The sequence below is a fragment of the Clarias gariepinus genome, chromosome 8, assembly GCF_024256425.1.
Source record: "Clarias gariepinus isolate MV-2021 ecotype Netherlands chromosome 8, CGAR_prim_01v2, whole genome shotgun sequence".
NCBI lineage: Eukaryota > Metazoa > Chordata > Actinopteri > Siluriformes > Clariidae > Clarias > Clarias gariepinus.
The window spans coordinates 2447159-2466440 of record NC_071107.1 but is presented as its reverse complement, the minus strand read 5'-3'; the positions used below and the strand labels follow the sequence as shown (position 1 = coordinate 2466440).

Sequence of the window (19282 nt, the reverse complement as noted above, 5' to 3'; positions counted from 1 at the left end):
ACATGGAAATGGTTGGGAGCGAGGGCAGGACTATGCGTGGGATGTGGCAATAACTCCCAGATGAGTTCCTGTAATGTGCAAGTTGTGTTTGTAAATCGTGAATGGTGTTCACGTCTCTTCCCCAAGTTGGAAGCAAGTAATTCTTCGAATTTCAAAGATGACAGGAATGACTTCAGAAGGTCCCAAGCCAGGTTGGCCAGGATCGTCATTTGTGGACGTACAGTATTATTAAAATCATCAGATGAGGTCATCTATAATTGTCAATAGGTTTTATACCTTCATTTATGAGAGATTTAATCATATGTCCCGGTTTGACTTGAACGCCTCTTGTAGTATGTACAGAAAAAACATGCACTTACTATCTATGGTTAAAACTTCATGAGAATGATGAAAGGAGTTTTCAGCTCACATTGCTATTGCAATTAACTGACTTCCTTTCTTATATAGTACTTAGATACTTAATTTATTGTGCTACAACATTTGTAAAAGCAAAGCCTGTTCAGAAATATTTTGGAACTATGGAAGTAGATGTATTGAAATGTCTAGAATTAAATAAACTTATAGTAAATAATAACTTTTAACTGATTCATGAAAAATAGGTATAGACAAGTGATAGCACGATTATACTGCAGTAACATTGAAAAATCTAAAATTTCTGTCGTCAATGATTTGAAAAATATATAAAATACGTTTTTTTCTTATATTCACTATGGTCTGACAAATACAAAGACTAACCATATATATGACAAACCATAATGATCATAATCAAACACAACCATTTTGTGCTTCTATGCTCCAGAGTCTATCATAAGGTTCTCTGAGGTTAAATACAGCGTCCAGGAGCCTCAGGTTCCCGGAGAAATCGCTGTGGTGAGGATCCCTGTTGTACGCCTGGGTGACACCTCAAAGGTCTCGGTGGTCAGAGTCCACACCAAAGACGGTTCTGCCACCTCAGGAGAGGACTACAACCCGCTTTCTCAAGGTCAGCAGATACCATTACATACAGACTCTAAAGCTATAAATCTAGGAAGTCTGGTCCCTTGGAGAACTGGTTTTAACACCTGATCTAGAGCGCATTTTGTTTTCATAGGCCGTATATCATGTTTATGGCTGCCTGTGTTTGTAGATGTGGAGTTTAAAGAAGGGGAGACGGAGCATGTGGTGGAGGTCCAGGTCGTGTATGATGGACAGAGGGAAATCCGCGAGGCCTTCACTGTCCATTTGAAGCCTGATGAATACATGGTGGCTGAGACACAGGTCAGGGTTTATTAAATATATAAATATTCACACTGACACAGAGTAATGTGCTTTGGCTTCACTTGCTAAAATAGCCACAAGGCAGCTGTCTCTGTCAGCGGGGGCCGGTCGCTGTCTCCAGTAGAGACAGCCGCTGTCTTCTCATGTGCTCTTTGTAATATGAATGCGTCTCAGTGGACACGCTGACCTATATGCAAGCATTTGGTGTGTTATTTCCTGTACAACAAAAAGCAAGTATGGCTTAATTTATGGCTCAGCATATGGGCATTAAGGTTTAATCATATAGTGCTCTGTATAGTATGCTGTATCCAGACATGATACATCAGATGCTTGTGCAGAAACTATGCAGATCGGTATTCAGAGGTTAAAACTGGAGTGTGTCTCATTTATTTGCGATTCTGACCCTGAATTTAATGCATTTGTCATCTTGAGCAAGAGGTGTCTAGATTTACTGTCTAATTCATTGAGGTAACCACAACTTATTACACCAAAATGTGTGTTTCCATGTACATACTGTATCAAGCCTCATACCTGTATATTTGAATCGTGAAATATGCATGCTCGATCCGAAAAGAAAAAACTCCATAGAGTTCAGGTCATCTGCTGACATTATTTAATCGCCACATAACATTGCTGAGCCTAGACCTGACCAAATGAAGCAACCTCAGATCGTTAAAACTGTCTCCAGAGGCTTTTACATTGGATTTTTTTTTTACCTGAGCCTTACAGTAATAGCTACCTGGACTCCATATTAACATTAATTAACATCAACTGTTATACTGAACTGCCTGCCACCTAACACACAGTATGAATGCAGATCAATTCCTGCTATCCGTTATTATCTAAATGAGGATGGGTTAGGTTGAGTCTGGTTATTCTCAAGGTTTCTTCCTATTACCATCTCAGGGAGGTTTTCCTTGCCCCGGTCGCCCTCGGCTTGCTCACCAGGGACTATCTGACCATTTTGATTTATACACATTCACATTCCATACAAATTTAAATAATTATTTTGATTGTGTTAAGCTGCTTTGCGACAATAATAATTGTTAAAACCACTCTGCAAATAAAATTGAATTGAATTGAATTGACACTATCCATGATCGCTTCATGTGCGTCCCTTCTTATCTTTACTCGCCCATTGCTCTGGATTTAGGGTCAGTCTGGACTCATTAAAGCATATGTTCTACTGTCGATTGCTCCAACACACATCTCTTCCATGAAGTTGAAGGTTCCTCACAGTCCTTACATGTTTTAATCATGTGCTGAAAGTTCTTATCCCAATTCCAGTCATTTCAAATCTCCTTAATTGCTTTCAGTACATAATATATTTGATTTATATAAATATAAAAGTTAACTAATAGGAATGCTCTGGATCAAGGGCTATTTTACATACTGCAGAATGAACTATATGCAGAACTGGTAAATAATCTTAATTGGCATTTTGAAGTCACTGACTTGACTGACAGCTGCACTGTAGTTGTCAAACGGCTAGCTGTTTGCTATGCATCACTTTAGATAACCAGGTACCTGGACTTTTTTGTAGTTTAACTTACTGCAAGAAATGTAGGAGTTGACACAGGATGACGTACAGGGTATAGATAACAGAATTCAATCAAATGCAAACTAACATTAGCATACAAATTAAGATTAGCATTCTTAGCATTCTAGTTCAGCTAAAGCTAATCTCACTAACTTGTGGTAACTGAGTTAAGTTGTCATGTAACCAACAGTGAGCCTCCATTCCTTTTGCCAATTTGAGGTGTTAGGCGGCGTCAGCTTCTCCCAGAATGGCGATGACCAGAGCTCCTGCAGTTGAGCTTCAAAAATGTTCGTCAAAAAACCTATGGATGACACCATGAAGGATTTTCCCTATTCTTATACAGTCTATGGTTTATAGGTCGAAAAAAAATGTTACTTTATAGTACGCTATGTTTTTAAGGTCTGTTTTTATTTGACAATATGTTTTTTTTCTACACTCGTTCCCTTTAGATGAGCAAAGCTATTGTGTACATTGAGGAGATGGACAGTGTAGCTGATGTTACCTTCCCAGCAGTGCCCCAGGTGGTGTCTCTGCTCATATATGATGATACGGCTCGAGCAAAGGAGCACCCACACCCTTCCACAGGCTACCCAGTTGTGTGTGTGACGGTGAGTGTAACATAGATCTTTACACAAACTCGTATTACCTTACCCCAGGATGTGCTCCACAAAGCATATTAGGCATTTACCACATTTCGTCCAACAATGTTTTGTTATGCATTTATATCACAGCTCTGTTGAATTCTTAAATCTGATTGGTCAAAAGATTTTGATTAATTTTCTATAACAACAGTTTCGATTGTAGTTCTGACTTGTTGCGAATTGATTAAAGTTTCTTAATGTGCTTGATCTGATAAATTAGCATTTCTATTGTAAAACATTATACAGAGACTATGGCAGTTACACACAAATTGTAGGTTGTAAGATGTTTATTTAGCATTGATAAAAGGAGTCTCATAAGGGGTCTCAGTGCTTTATAAAAGTCATGAGTAAAGCTTAAAACTATTTTAGAAATCTACTTTCGCTAACTGTACTTAAGTATATGTTCTACATATCTGTACATTACCTGGGTACATTTATTAGTTTGTATATACATTTAACTTTTAGTACATCCTACAAGCAAAAATCTGTACTTTCTAATTCACTACATTTCTGCATAGTGTTGCATCACAAAACCAGAGTGGTGTGTAGTATTTGAAGCAGTGTCATCTATTATGCATATGTGTTACGTGTTTGATGTTTAGGAGGGATGGTCACCTAACATTTAAGTGAGACAATAGCTGAGTGAGGCAGATCAAAAGATGACAACAACTCGGGTTACGTTTAAAATGTTTACTGAATTGCGTTATAAATACGCATTAAGTGAAGAGGAATACATTGTGACAAATAGCAAAAGAAAAAGGTGTGTCACCCAAATTAAATAAAGTAATAAAACAAAAACAGCCTTACGTCTAACCTCTAAACTAATTAAAGAAAAAAAAACAAGGAAAGAAAACCGAAATCTTCAGCGCATACGACGCCCTAACTAAACTCAATTAAACTAAAAAACACAAGTACAAAGGTGGCATGACACACACAACCTAGACTAACAATATACAAACTAAGCTCAAAACGAAACAGACCAAATCATGGCAGTTGACATTGTTCGAATTGTTACACACACAGCGGGTATGGTTAACGAGCTCAAAACATGAAGGCCAAAGAAGATGCATTCCTAACCTTGAACTTGACATGTAGTACTAAAACCCCATACGGCAGAATTATCACTCTCTAAACTCGATACAAGTCAATAGCCAGCAACAAGATCTATAAATAAATCAAATCACAATGCACGAGGTATTACTTCGAGAATCAGGATACTTTAAGCATTCAAAGATACTGTTAAAACACACAAGACTGACTGCAAACCGCGTGGGAGCACAAGGTACGCTGGCATGGCGCACCCCCACACTCTGAGCTCGAGGCCTCAAATGCAGCCGGCAAGTCAGCGGATTGGCAGGTATGGTGACGTCATAATGATGACTGACAGTCTGGTCAACCAATAAACAGTCCTAGGAATAAGAAATAATGCAGAAAAGGAGGAGTGAGGAAAAAAAAGAACAAAACATACACAAATGAGGAAACAAAGCACACGTGGAACGTAACACTTCCCCCCCTAAAAAAAACAAAAAAAACTATATGAATTAAGAAAAAAAAACATATGTTTTTTTCTCATATTCTCACTCCAACCATCTTCTTAAACTCTAGATAAAGCATCAGCCATTATATTTTCAGAACCTTTCTTATGTTCGATCTTCAGGTGGTACCCTTGAACAACCAGAGACCAGCGCATCAGTCTCTGGTTTTGGTTGTGCATACGGGACAGGAACACTAGAGGGTTGTGATCAGTAAATACATTTATAGGCAGGTTGTTTGAACTCAAATAGACGTCAAAATACTGTAATGCCAAAAGTAAAGCTAATGTTTCCTTTTCGATAGTCGAGTAATTCAACTGACTTTTGTTGAACTTACGTGAAAAATAGCACACAGGATGATCTATACCATAGATGTCTTCTTGAATGAGCACTGCGCCAGCGCCAACAGCACTAGCATCAATCTCCAGCTTGAAGGCTTTGTCATACACTGGTGCTGCCAAAACAGGAACACTGCATAGTAGCGCTTTAACACTCTCGAACGCATTCTGACATTCATCAGACCACCGAAACACATGTGATGGACTGAGGAGTGATGTCAGCGGACTGACAACAGTGGAGAAATTTTTACAAAAATTTCGGTAGTAACCAGCCATCCCTAAAAATCTACGGAGTTCTTTTCGGGAAGCCGGCACGGGAATCTCTACAATAGCACTTACTTTTGCCTCTATAGGCCTCACTTGACCTTGACCCACTTCTCTGCCTAAGTATGTAATTGTGGCCTGACCGAAATCGCATTTGGCAAGGTTTAACGTTAGAGAAGCATTCTCAAGACGAGTAAACACTTCTCGAAGGGTTGAGATGTGTTCTGACCAGTCAGTAGAGTAGATCACAAGGTCATCTAAATATGCATTACAATTAGAAACTCCTGCAAGCACGATGTTAATGAGTCTTTGAAAAGTAGATGGTGCATTGCACATGCCAAAGGCCATTACAGAATATTGCATAAAATCGTCTGGTGTTACGAATGCAGAAATGTCTGATGCACGATCTGTTAAAGGCACTTGCCAGTAACCCTTCAACAGATCCAATTTACTGACGAATTTTGCAGAACCTAGGGTATCTACACAATCCTCCATGCGCGGCAGAGGAAAACAGTCAGGTACGGTCAGAGCATTTACCTTTCTGTAATCCGTACAAAATCTAGCGGTTCCATCACTCTTGGTTACAAGCAAGCATGGTGAACTCCATGGGCTACAACTTGGCTTCGCCAACCCATTTTCAATTAAATACTCGACCTCAGTTTTCATTACAGAGCGTTTCAAAGCATTAACCCTGTATGGATGCTGTTTCACTGGAGTGGCTTTACCGACATCAATGTCGTGTTGAAGTACAGTGGTGCGAGAAGGAACGTCGTGAAAAAGTGAGGGAAAAGTGTTAATCAATTCCTTAATATCATGTCTCTGAGAATCAGACAGATGAGCCAGGGGAGAGTCCAAGTCAGCTAAAATCCCAGAGTTTTTAAACCTAGCGCACTGTTGGTATGTGTGTCGAATTATCACCCCATCATCTTCATGATCAGGGGTAACGTCACAAGCTAATGCAGAAACGGGAACATTAGCAACTTCAGATTGCTTAACCATCTCAATATCCCTCAATGACGGTTCTCGAATGTGATACTCCTTCAGCATGTTCACATGACATACACGGGATTTCTTTCGGCGGTCAGGAGTACTGATTACGTAATCAGTACTACTCAATTTTTTTTTTACTTCATACGGCCCCGAGAAACGTGCAGAAAGGACAGAACCGACCACTGGCAATAAAACCAGCACTTGATCACCTTCTCTGAAATCGCGCAAAACAGATTTTCGATCAAAGTGACTCTTCATAGTGAGTTGTGCATTTCCTAACGCCTCCTTAGCCACTGAACAGGCCTTGTGCAATCGTTCGCGAAATTTGCTTACATAGTCCAGTACATTTAATTTACCACCTGTCTGTACAGACAACATATCTTCTTTAAGCATCTTAAGTGGGCCTCGGACACAATGACCAAATACAAGATCTGCAGGGCTAAATCCCAAACTCTCTTGTACTGCTTCCCTAACAGCAAACAAGACTAGAGGAGTACCCTCGTCCCAATCTTTACCCGTATCCAGACAGTATTTACGAAACATAGCCTTTAGAGTCTGATGGAATCTCTCCAAGACTCCTTGGCTTTCTGGGTGGTATGGACTCGATGTTCGGTGAGAAATCTTCAAGGTCTTTAGCACTTGTGCAAAAAGGTTCGACATAAAATTTGTACCTTGGTCAGTCTGTACAACTCGGGGAAGACCAAACAATGAAAAGAATTTTACCAGCGCTTTAATTACCACAGGTGCTGTGATTTTCCTAAGCGGTATCGCTTCAGGAAAACGCGTTGCTGTGCACATTATCGTTAACAGGTATTGATTACCGGCTTTTGTTTTGGGCAAAGGACCCACACAATCTACAATAACGTGCTCAAAAGGCTCTCCCAACACTGGTATAGGAACTAATGGAGCTCGCGGAATAGTCTGGTTCGGCTTCCCTGCAAACTGACAGGTCTGACACGTTCTACAGTACTTCGCTACATCTGTCTTTAAACGAGGCCAAAAAAAGTGTTTTAAAATTCGGTGATACGTTTTCTTGATACCCAGATGCCCAGACAAGTCATGGTCATGAGCCAGGGAAAGTACAGTCTGCCTGTAACAAACAGGAACGACTACCTGGCTTGTCACATTCCATTCAGCGTCACTCGAATCATCAGGACACCACCTACGCATTAACACTCCATTCTCCATGCAAAAAGCAGTCTTTCTCTCCTGTGCCACCTGTCAAAGGTACTTCCGGAGGACCCCGAGACAGTCGACAATGCAGCATTATGCACAGATTGCACAGGTGGAACCGGTGTGTGTCTAGCGGTCAATTCAAGCTCTCGCAGCCTGACTTCCTTGTCCGCTTCAATTTCGAGTCGACGAATTTCAAGTCGAAGTTCCCTTTCGGCGCGACTTTCCGCTTCTCTCTCGCGCTCTTCCCTTTGAAGTCTAGCTAGGCGCGCTTTGAGACGCGCCTCGCCTCCAGACTCAAACTCAGCTGGGGAGAAAGGCTCGAAGGGCGGTAAAGCAGCTTTGGCTTCGGAACCCTCCGCCGCAGCAGCTCGACTCGCTTCCCCCTTACCTGCCCCAGAACGAGCGTCAACACCAGGCGAACTTTCAACCAACAACAACACCCCCAGTTCCCCTAACTGCTGCACAATACAATTTTTAATTTCTCGCTTTAACTGCTGTTTATTAACTGGAATGTTAAAATGTTCGGCGACTTTTAACAAATCGTCCTTGCGACACAAATCTAATTGTTCGACAGTTGGTGCACTAATGAAGCTATCCAAATCAAAGTCAGCCATGCCAACTATACTCAACACATCTGCTAAATATCCTCCAACTTACTATTCAAACAATACTCCGTTAAAGTTTTGATCCGTCCTCACACCAGCAACAGTGTCTCACATCATCCCATCAAAAAAAAGGAATTAATCAATCCCAACAAAGGAATTAATTATCCCACCGCTGCCACCAATAAATGTTAGGTGACCATCCCTCCTAAACATCAAACACGTAACATTTATTGGTGGCAGCGGTAACAATAACAATATGCATATGTATTATTGCAGAGTTGAGAAACATACTCACCATGGCATCATACCTCAGTTATTTAAGAACAAGTGCTATGAAAGAAATAAAAAAAACCTCTGGACATGAAAATAATAAATAAATAATTTACAGTTTAATTTACAGTTATTTGAAAAAAAAAATACAGTACATAAAGTTTTGCCCCACCTTAGCAACCTGAGTAGTAGTGAAGGATGTAATTCATTATGGATTTTTATGTATCCACTCTTTTTAGGCCTGCAACCCCAAATACTCTGATTTTGACAAGACTGGTTCAATCTGTGCTGTGGAGAACATTAACGACACCATGACTCAGTACCGTTGGCTTGTTAGCGCCCCCACTGGACCAGATGGAGTCACCAGCCCCATGCGTGAGGTCGATACCAACACCTTCTACACTAATACCAAGTCCATCACACTGGACTCCATCTATTTCCAAGCAGGCTCACGTGTGCAGTGTGCTGCTCGGGCCTTTAACGCTAATGGAGATGCTGGGCTAGAGCTCAGTTCCCCTATTGTGGTCATCAGCCGGGAGGAGGGTAAGCACAGTATCAATCAGCTTTTCTTTTATATTTTGGCATCTTTTAATACTACAGCTCTTTTAATGGAATAACCCATTATCTTTACACATGAACTTTGATTAAATCAGCTATAATATTGTTTGATTGTGCAATATATTTTTATCTTCTGTGATATGACCATGAGTGTAACAGCTTATTGGGTTTTTCTAAATGTTTCCACTATTTATTTTCATTATTATTATTATTATTATTATTATAATATATTTTTTATCGCCCAGAGTTTTAATTTATTTTAGATGTGCGTTTGGAAGAACTATACAATATTATAATAATGACCAAACTGAGATGAAATAAAAATCTGTAATCATTCAATAGGTCTTTGCCAGCCTCGCGTTCCTGGAACCGTTGGTGCTGAGCCGTTCTCAGCAAAAATCCGTTACACCGGACCAGATGACCCCGATTACCCCAACCTCATCAAACTAACTGTCACCATGCCACACATGGATGGTAAGTGTCATCATTTACACAACTATATTGACCTTAAGCATTGTCAATGTCCAAAACAACTATTCCAAGAACCTCCAAGAAAAGAAACTACAAAAAGTATGCATGCTTAGTTATTTGGATAAGCAACACCTCAATAACATTTATAATGACTCATTTGTCTGTCCTGCTCAGGAATGCTGCCTGTCATCTCTACACGTCCTCTATCAAACTTTGAGCTGACTCTGAGTCCGGATGGTACCCGAGCTGGGAATCACCGCTGCTCCAACCTGCTGGACTTCAACGAGATTCAGACAGATCATGGCTTTATCACAGACGCTACCAAGAACCCAGAGATCATTGGTGAGACTGCTCCCTACCAGTACAGTGTGGCCATGCGCAGTGCCAACTCTCTACGATTTTACCGCAACCTGAACCTAGAGGCCTGTCTTTGGGAGTTCAGCAGCTATTACGACATGTCCGAGTTACTCAACGAGTGTGGAGGATCCATCGGCACTGATGGACAGGTGAGAGTTACCTGAGCTGTTGTAGGAACTGGCTTTTTGTTAAAGAATATTGTTTGAGTCTGGTCATATAATTGTTACAGTGCTACTGTTCATACTATCTAAAACAACCTACTGTTTTTTTGAAGAAGTGGAGCTCTGGAAGAATATCTTCTTAAAATAGCTGTACTCTTTTCATTTAAAGTAATAAGGAAGGTATAGAGGGGAATTGGGGATTATCAATAATGTGAAGCATACTACATATTTTCTAAAGCATCTGAAGCCTGGGTGTGTAAGCCTGCAAGAAAAAAAGTATTTCTTAACTGGGTATATTTAACTGGTCTCTTGACTCGACTTGACTTGACTTGACTTGACTTGAATGCTGATTAAGGGTCCCGGCTCCGGAGTCACCAGGCTGCCACTGTAGGGCTCTTGAAAAAGGCCCTTAACCCTAACCTGCTTAGATATAATCAGCTGTGGCAACCCGATTCCATAAGAAACTGCCAGAGAAACAATGGTGATTTCTCCAGGAGTGGGAAGTATTCTTTATCTGATGTGCCAGAGCATGTAGATCTACAATTTAAAAACAAAAGGAGAGAACCCACCAAGTTTTTCATCAGATTGTTGCCCAAAGTAATAAAAAAACACCTAATTTTATGTTTCAATTGTTTATCTTTCACTTACTTTCCCCTGAAATGTTGTAAATTGTGTAAAATTACTATAACATATCATATATATAGTAAGTTATATGATAAAGTAAGTTGTGGCTAAATTTAATCTCCTTTATTTAATCATTTTGAAAATCACGTGTGCTACTATGAGCAAAATGCTCGCTTGCTCATGTTTATTACATACAACTACTTTCAGTAATACCAGAAAACCAACATCTGTCTGTCTTTTTCCATGACACATACAATCATGCATACACTGTGCAGTATATACTCTGTCTTTTTTCATGACATACATTTATGCATACACTTAGATTTCTGCTAAACATTTAAGTGTCAAGTTTACTGATTAGGAAGTTGAGGGTTTAGGCCTGAGCATCACCAAGCTGCCACTGTTGGACTCTTGAGCAGGGCCCAAGCTGACCTGACCTCCGCTTCCTAACAAGCGGCTATGCAAAGAACAGAATATCACTGGGTTGTAAGAAAAAAATAAGTGTATTTTATAAATAACAGTGTCTTCTTTCTTCTTCTTTGTCTTTCGGCTGTTCCCTTTCAGGGGTCGCCACTGCGAATCATTTGCCTCCATCTAACCCTATCCTCTGCATCCTCTTCTCTTACACCAACTAACTTCATGTCCTCTCTCACTGCATCCATAAATCTCCTCTTTGGTCTTCCTCTAGACCTCCTGCCTGGCAGTTCCAACCTCAGCATCCTTCTACCGATATATTCACAATCTCTCCTCTGAACATGTCCAAACCACCTCAATCTGGCCTCTCTGACTTTATCTCCAAAACATCTAACATGGGTTGTCCCTCTATCCTTGTCACTCCCAAGGAGAACCTCAACATCTTCAGCTCTGCTACCTCCAACTCTGCCTCCTGTCTTTTCTTCAGCGCCACTGTCTCTAAGCCGTAGAGCATCGCTGGTCTCACCACTGTCCTGTACACCTTTCCTTTCATTCTTGCTGATACTCTTTTATCACACAACACCCCTGACACTTTTCTCCACCCATTCCAACCTGCCTGTACCCGCCTCTTCACCTCCTTTAAAGACTTTCCGTTGCTCTGTACCGTTGACCCTAAGTACTTAAAATCCTGCACCTTCTTTACCTCTGCTCCCTGTAGCCTCACTGATCCTCCTGGGTCCCTCTCATTTACACACATGTATTCCGTCTTGTTCCGGCTAACCTTCATTCCTCTGCTTTCCAGAGCATACCTCCACCTCTCCAAATTTTCCTCCACCATTTCCTTGCTCTCGCTACAGAGCACGATGTCATCTGCAAACATCATAGTCCATGGGGACTCCTGTCTTACCTCATCTTTCATCCTGTCCATCACCAGAGCAAACAAAAAGGGGCTTAGAGCCGATCCTCGATGCTGACCCACCTCCACCTTGAACTCTTCTGTCACACCTACAGCACATCTTACCACTGTCTTACAGCTCTTATACATGTCCTGCACCACTCTAAAATACTTCTCTGCCACTCCAGACCTTCTCATACAATACCACAGCTCCTCTCTTGGCACCCTGTCATACGCTTTCTCTAAATCTAAAAAGACACAATGCAACTCCCTGTTACCTTCTCTGTACTTTTCCGCCAGCATCCTCAAAGCAAATACTGCATCTGATGTACTCTTTCTAGGCATAAAACCATATTGCTGCTCACAAATGCTCACCTCTGCCCTTAACCTAGCTTCCACTACTCTTTCCCACAGCTTCATTGCCTGGCTCATTAGCTTTATACCTCTATAGTTGCCACAGCTTTGCACATCTCCCTTGTTCTTAAAAATTGGCACCAATACACTTCTCCTCCATTCCTCTGGAATCCTCTCACACTCCAAGATCTCCAAGTTTAAACAAACTTGTCAGAAACTCTACTGCCACCTCTCCTAAGCACTTCCATACCTTCACAGGCATGTCATCAGGACCAACAGCCTTTCCACTCTTCATCCTCTTCAATGCCCTTCTCACCTCACTTTTACTAATATTTGCTACTTCATGTTCCACAACAGTCACCTCTTCTACTCTTTGTTCTCTTTCGTTTTCCTCATTCATTAACTCCTCAAAGTACTTCTTCCATCTTCCCATCACCCTCCTGGCATCTGTCAGTACATTTCCATCTCTATCTTTAATCACTCTAACCTGCTGCACATCCTTCCCATCTCTATCTCTCTGCCTTGCCAACCTGTACAGATCCACCTCTCCCTCCTTACTGTCTAGCCTAGCATACAAGTCCTCATATGCTCTTTGTTTGGCCTTTGCCACCTATACCTTCACCTTACTCTGCATTTCCCTGTACTCTTGTCTACTCTCTTCAGTCCTCTCAGTGTCCCACTTCTTCTTAGCTAGCCTCTTTCTCTGTATACACTCCTGGACCTCCTCATTCCACCACCATGTCTCCTTGTCCACTTTCCCCTTACCTGATGATACACCAAGTACGCTCGTACCTGTCTCCCTGATCACATTGGCTGTAGTTGTCCAGTCAACTGAAAGCACCTCCTGACCACCCATAGCCTGTCTCAACTCCTCCCTAAAGAGTTCACAACATTCTTCCTTTCTCAGCTTCCACCACCTCTTCGCCTTTCTCACCACCAGGGTTATTTTACACACAACCATTCTGTGTTGTCTGGCTACACTCTCCCCTACCAACACTTTGCAGTCACTGATCTCTTTCAGGTTACAAAGTCGACACAAGATGTAGTCGACCTGAGTGCTTCTGCCTCCACTCTTATATGTCACCCTATGTTCCTGCCTCTTCTGGAAAAAAGTATTTACTACTGCCATTTCCATCCTCTTTGCAAAGTCCACCACCATCTGTCCTTCTACATTCCTGTCCTGAAGACCAAACCTGCCCATCACATTTTCAACACCTCTGTTCCCTTCCCCAACATGTCCATTGAAGTCTGCACCAATCACCACTCTTTCACCTCTGGGGATGCTCTGCATCACTTCATCTAACTCACTCCAGAATTTCTCCTTCTCTTTTAACTCACATCCTACCTGTGGGGCATAACCACTAACAACATTGAACATTATCCCTTCAATTTCCAGCTTCAGCCTCATCACCCTATCTGATACTCTCTTCACCTCTAGAACATTCCTTACAAACTCCTCTTTTAGAATAACTCCTACTCCATTTCTTTTCCTATCCACACTATGGTAAAACAATTTGAACCCTGATCCTAAGCTTCTAGCCTTGCTACCTTTCCACCTGGTCTCCTGGACACACAGTATATCCACCTTCTTTCTCTGCATCATATCAACTAACTCTCTTCCCTTTCCTGTCATAGTTTCAAGATTCAAAGTCCCTACTATCACTCCTAAACTCTTGCCTTTCCTCTTCTTTCTCTGCTTTCGAACACGCCTTCCTCCTCTCCTTCTTCGACCAACAGTAGCCCAATTTTCACCAGCACCCTGTAGGTCAACAACACCAGTGGCGGTCGTTGTTAACCCGGGCCACGACCGATCCGGTATGGGAATTATATTCGTGATTCGCATCATTGATTTGGCAAATGTTTTACGTCGGATGCCCTTCCTGACACAACCCTCTGCATTTATCCAGACTTGGGACTGGCACAAGAAGACACTGGCTTGCGCCAACCCCGTGGTTGCATTAACAGTGTCTTCTTTAGTACATTTTATTAATGCCTAACATACTCTATTACCATGTGCCTAATATGAATGTGTGTTTATGTGTGTAGGTCCTGAACCTGGTCCAGTCCTACGTCACCTTGCGCGTGCCTCTCTTCGTGTCCTATGTGTTCCATTCTCCTGTAGCAGTCGGTGGCTGGCAGCATTTCGACCTGCAGTCAGAACTGCGTCTCACCTTTGTGTACGATACTGCAATTTTGTGGCAGGATGGCATCGGTAGTCCACCAGAGGCTGAACTACAAGGTAGTGTACTGCCATCTACTGGTGGTCTCAAGTATTGTTAATGGTATGGACATCAGCAGTGAGAATATCACCTTATCCTGATCTGATGCATACATCCGCTGAGGTGATATGGTACTATATATATATATATATATATATATATATATATATATATATATAGAGAGAGAGAGAGAGAGAGAGAGAGATAGCATACTTCATATAGTTACATATAATCCCAATGTAAATATTTCATGCATAGTTTAATTGAAATTTTAACACATGCCGAATAAAATTATTTAAAAGAGTACAATTCACATTTTTATTTCTATTTATTTATTTATCCTTGATGCCACTGAATTTATGATTGTGTACTTAAATCTCCACAGGTGCCATGTATCCTACCAGTATGAGAATTAATGAGGAGGGTCGCCTGGTTGTCAATTTTAAGACAGAGTCTCGATTCAGGGGACAGTTTGTCATGTCTCACCCAGGTAAAATCTCCCTTCCTTTCACCTATACATAGGCAGAGTCACACAAATTAATCACTTCGTCAAGTTTATTTCAATAAATTATAATTTATTTGGTCTACAGGAAGCAGCCTGTCATCCATGGTGATGTGTGCTGATCACCCTGGCCTTACATTTACTCTGTCTCTGGTCCGAACTGAGCCTACATACAACCAACCAATGCAGCAGTGGAGTTTTGTCTCTGACTTTGCTGTAAGTACTTAACTGAAAAACAAGCAGGTACCCTAGTTGGAGTACAGTATACATGTATACAAAAAAACCCAGTCTGTAATATATATATATATTCTTAAAATACATCCTTTATACATTACAGACTGGGTTTTTTGATGTTTTTATATATCTACTTACTGTAATGCTTGTTTTTTTTCTATATTACATTCTCATATAAATGATACTTCTATTTTATATTATATTAATACAAAGCAGCAACTTTGTACTGTTGAAATATATTTGTTTTTTACCAATCCACGCCCACCAAGTTTTAGATTTTTGTGTATAATTCTTTTATATGGATATGTGTCTGTAGGTTAGAGACTATTCTGGCACATACACTGTGAAGCTGATTCCATGCATTGCTGCTCCTAATGGAGAGTTTAGTATTCCACCCGTGTGCCATCCACGAGAACCGCTGACATTTGACATGGACATTCGCTTCCAGCAGGTCAGACTGATATAAATATGGTCAAAATTATGATGGTGTTTTCACACTTGGTGTCTGTGCTAGTCTTTTAAACACTGATCACGTTATTTGCCCCAAAAATGAAAACACTCTGGATTATCAGTGATCGCTCCTTTTCCTCTTAGGTGAGTGACCCAGTGGCTGCCGAGTTCAGCCTGAACACTCAGATGTTCCTCTTGTCTAAGAAAGAACTGTGGCTATCTGATGGCTCCATGGGCTTTGCAGAGGGCACTGATGCTGCTTTTACTGAAGGTAAAACCTAAAATAATATTGGCGAAATATAAGAAATATAGATCATACAGTTAGTTTTCTTTTAAATAACCAATTTTTTTGGGGGAAAGGTCTCATAATTTCCAATCTTTTGAGGCAAGAGTGAGATTAAATCTATACTCACTCGACATTCTGAGCCAGAGTTCCCATTTTGAGAATCAAAAAGTCCATCAATCCATCCACATGTCATCCCCCAACACACCCATCACCCCATGATTGACCACATTAAATGGGAAGGGGCCCAAGCTTCAACTGGCATGAGCACATAGTGAAATTTTCACCATTCTGTATACAGCATATACAACAGCTTTAAGGTCCAAACTTAGAATTGTACATTCAAGCTTTGCTCTACAAAACACCAGCATGAGAATCATGAGATAAGGTACAGGTCTTTGATTCACAGTTAAAGCACTGCTTCCTTTCTTAAATTTATGAGAATTATTTATCTCTCCAACCTATATGTACTAATTATGAAAAAAACTTCACTGTAATTTTGATATGCTACAAAAGCTGTGATCAGTACATAATAAAACAATCTATTATTAGTATCTCCCACATTCTATATATTATTATTACAAACGTTACATAATGCAGATACTCTTGGTTGTTCCTATAGGTTCCACGATTTTTGGACGTGTAATGGTGGACCCGGTGCAGAACTTGGGAGATTCATTTTCCTGTAGCATAGAGAAGGTTTTCCTTTGTACAGGAACAGATGGCTATGTGCCAAAATATAATCCTACCGATAAAGAATATGGGTGCCTTGCTGATGCTCCCTCACTGCTCTACAGATTCAAGATTCTGGTATGCCATTTCTTTTTTAAATATATCATAGATCTATATATGGCTCTTTTAAAATCAGCTCAAGAATGTGTGATTAATTTTATGGCAAGCATAGTCAAACTTCTATTATGAAGTTTCTATTATGGTTTAATCAGCATGCTGGGAAATTCTGTTGATCGTTTGTAACTAACTTTGAACTGACTGTGTGTGCGTGTTTCTTTTAGGACAAAGCCCAGCCTGAGACCCAAGCTACCTCATTTGGAGATGTGCGGTTTGATGCAACACTGGCACGGGATACTGCAGAAGGCCTTCTTCTTGCCCGCCAGGCTGGATCAGATGGGTTTACGTTGTCCTCATCCCCCCTTTTCCAGGTGAGAAACTTGCTTGGACCACCTATGTCTTCAAATCCAATATACAGTAGCTATACTTATTGCCACTCAGGTCATGATGTGTTGTTTTGTCTTCGTTATATATTTGCTGATGAAAAATATCCTTCTTCTCATATGTGTAATACGATGACTTTTCTGAGTGCCATATTACAGGAAAAATGCACACTAAACAATACATTTTCTATATTTCAGGTTGCTGCTGGTCGGGAGTGGTTCATCCATACTATATATACCGTCCGCTCTAGAGAGAATGCTATCCGTGGTAGGAGAAGCCTGGAGTACCACCATGGCATTTCATCTGTCCTTCCAAATTCTGTCGCAATGACCCGCAACCGCCGGGCTGTGCCAGACCCAGAGGCCTCGGACATTGGTGTGGAAAACAACCGTGGCACTAATATCCAGCACATTGCCCTGGACCGCTCTGACCGGCTCAGAGTGAGCCAGTGGCAGCCGGTGGGTCGTGAAACTTACATAGAGCGCCCCTTGGTGGAGGGAAGCTTGGGTAAAGAACCTGGCATTGACTTCAGTCTGCCTTCTGGCATGCCCACACTGTTAGGAGTGGCTGGACTAATTCTCCTAGTGTGTCTGATAATAATTTTAGTGGCTCTCCTATTAAGGCATAAGAAAAAGGAGAAAAAGTATCCACCCTACGCTACATCTTCTTGCTCTGCCTATGGAAGTGGCAGCAACAGTAGAGAGACTCCAGGCACGAGATACAGTGGGGACAGTTCTGAGGTTTAGAAATCAGCAACAAGGCCTTCTTTCGTCGTTTATATGGTTTGACCTGCCTGTCATGGGTGCGCCTTAACCCCATGACCATTTAACTGAGAGAAGAGGACATGTTAGATTCGGAATGAAGAAACAGCAGAAAAGAAATCAATTCTTGGATCTTACTTTCTTCACCAATGACTTTGCTTTTCAGTATACACTCCTAGACTTATCCAACCATATCACTTGTTCAAAAGTAATTGCTCATAGTGTTGATGTGGCATTAGTTTCATACATCCTGGTGCCCTTTACCTTGATAACCAGGCTGTATGACATAACGAGCCCAAGAGAGAATTATTACATTAACAGCAATTTCCAGGAAAAAATGCCACTGTAAAAGTGTTTTTAAAGTAAAAAAAAAAAAGGCAGTCTTTTTGTACTAAACTATAGGTAAAACCTCAGTGTTATATAGGCAGCAATAAGGATAGGTCAGCGGGATTTCAACCTGGACTAAGAATGTGGTCTTGGTCAGGATTGAGAATTTTGTTTTGTTTTTCACATTTACTGGAGATTAATTGCGTTAAGTATAATCTGTAAACATTGTTTTGAATGCGTGACAGGTGTGTTTGCAATAGACATAGATGTAGGAGAGCTGGCTTGTTCAAACATTTATGTGAAAAAACGTATGTATATTTGTAGCACACCAGTGTTCCCAGTTTAACACACCAATTATTGTGGTGCTATGTAAAAAGAATGTGAGATTTCATTTTGATAAGTGGGTAGGTATGCAGAATCTCTTTTTATATATATTTCAGGATGTGTTAAATGTGAGTAAGAATTACACAGAAGTGAGTGTAATACTTATCCTGTGTATGTATGTGAGTACCAACAGAACTTATTATTACATCCTGATTTAACTTGAAACAATTGACTGTAACAGGTTGAAATGAGCGAAGACTTATATTATGTCCATATTCAAGTGCCATTATGATTTATATAGTTTCAATTTGTGATGTCACTACCAATTTATTGTTTGATGTATTAAAAACTTAATTCCAAATACCAGTTGTATTTCTTATTATCACAACTAAATCAGAATCAGAAAGAGTTTTATTGCCAAGTACGCTTGCACGTACAAGGAATGTGTTTTAGTGACAGAGCTTTCAGAACAAAAAACAAATGACAAGACAAAACAGCACGATACGACATAAATATCTGAAATCTGTGGTATTAAACAGTATATTGCACAGTGGTATTGTAC

General features: G+C 40.7%; 1 protein-coding gene across 1 annotated transcript in view; it reads left to right on the top strand.

Annotated features, from left to right (window-relative positions):
* The window catches only part of frem3 (Fras1 related extracellular matrix 3), a 42775-nt gene extending 23694 nt beyond the window's left edge, over nt 1–19081 (top strand). The window contains exons 11-24 of the mRNA XM_053502744.1: nt 800–982; nt 1127–1257; nt 3247–3405; nt 8853–9156; nt 9514–9645; nt 9817–10148; nt 14494–14686; nt 15052–15156; nt 15257–15384; nt 15719–15853; nt 15997–16123; nt 16758–16945; nt 17149–17295; nt 17506–19081. Coding sequence (XP_053358719.1) covers nt 800–982; nt 1127–1257; nt 3247–3405; nt 8853–9156; nt 9514–9645; nt 9817–10148; nt 14494–14686; nt 15052–15156; nt 15257–15384; nt 15719–15853; nt 15997–16123; nt 16758–16945; nt 17149–17295; nt 17506–18054 — 2813 coding nt within the window. The 3' untranslated portion in view covers nt 18055–19081. The remainder of the gene's footprint in view (nt 1–799; nt 983–1126; nt 1258–3246; nt 3406–8852; nt 9157–9513; nt 9646–9816; nt 10149–14493; nt 14687–15051; nt 15157–15256; nt 15385–15718; nt 15854–15996; nt 16124–16757; nt 16946–17148; nt 17296–17505) is intronic.
* Nucleotides 19082–19282: the final 201 nt, after the last annotated feature.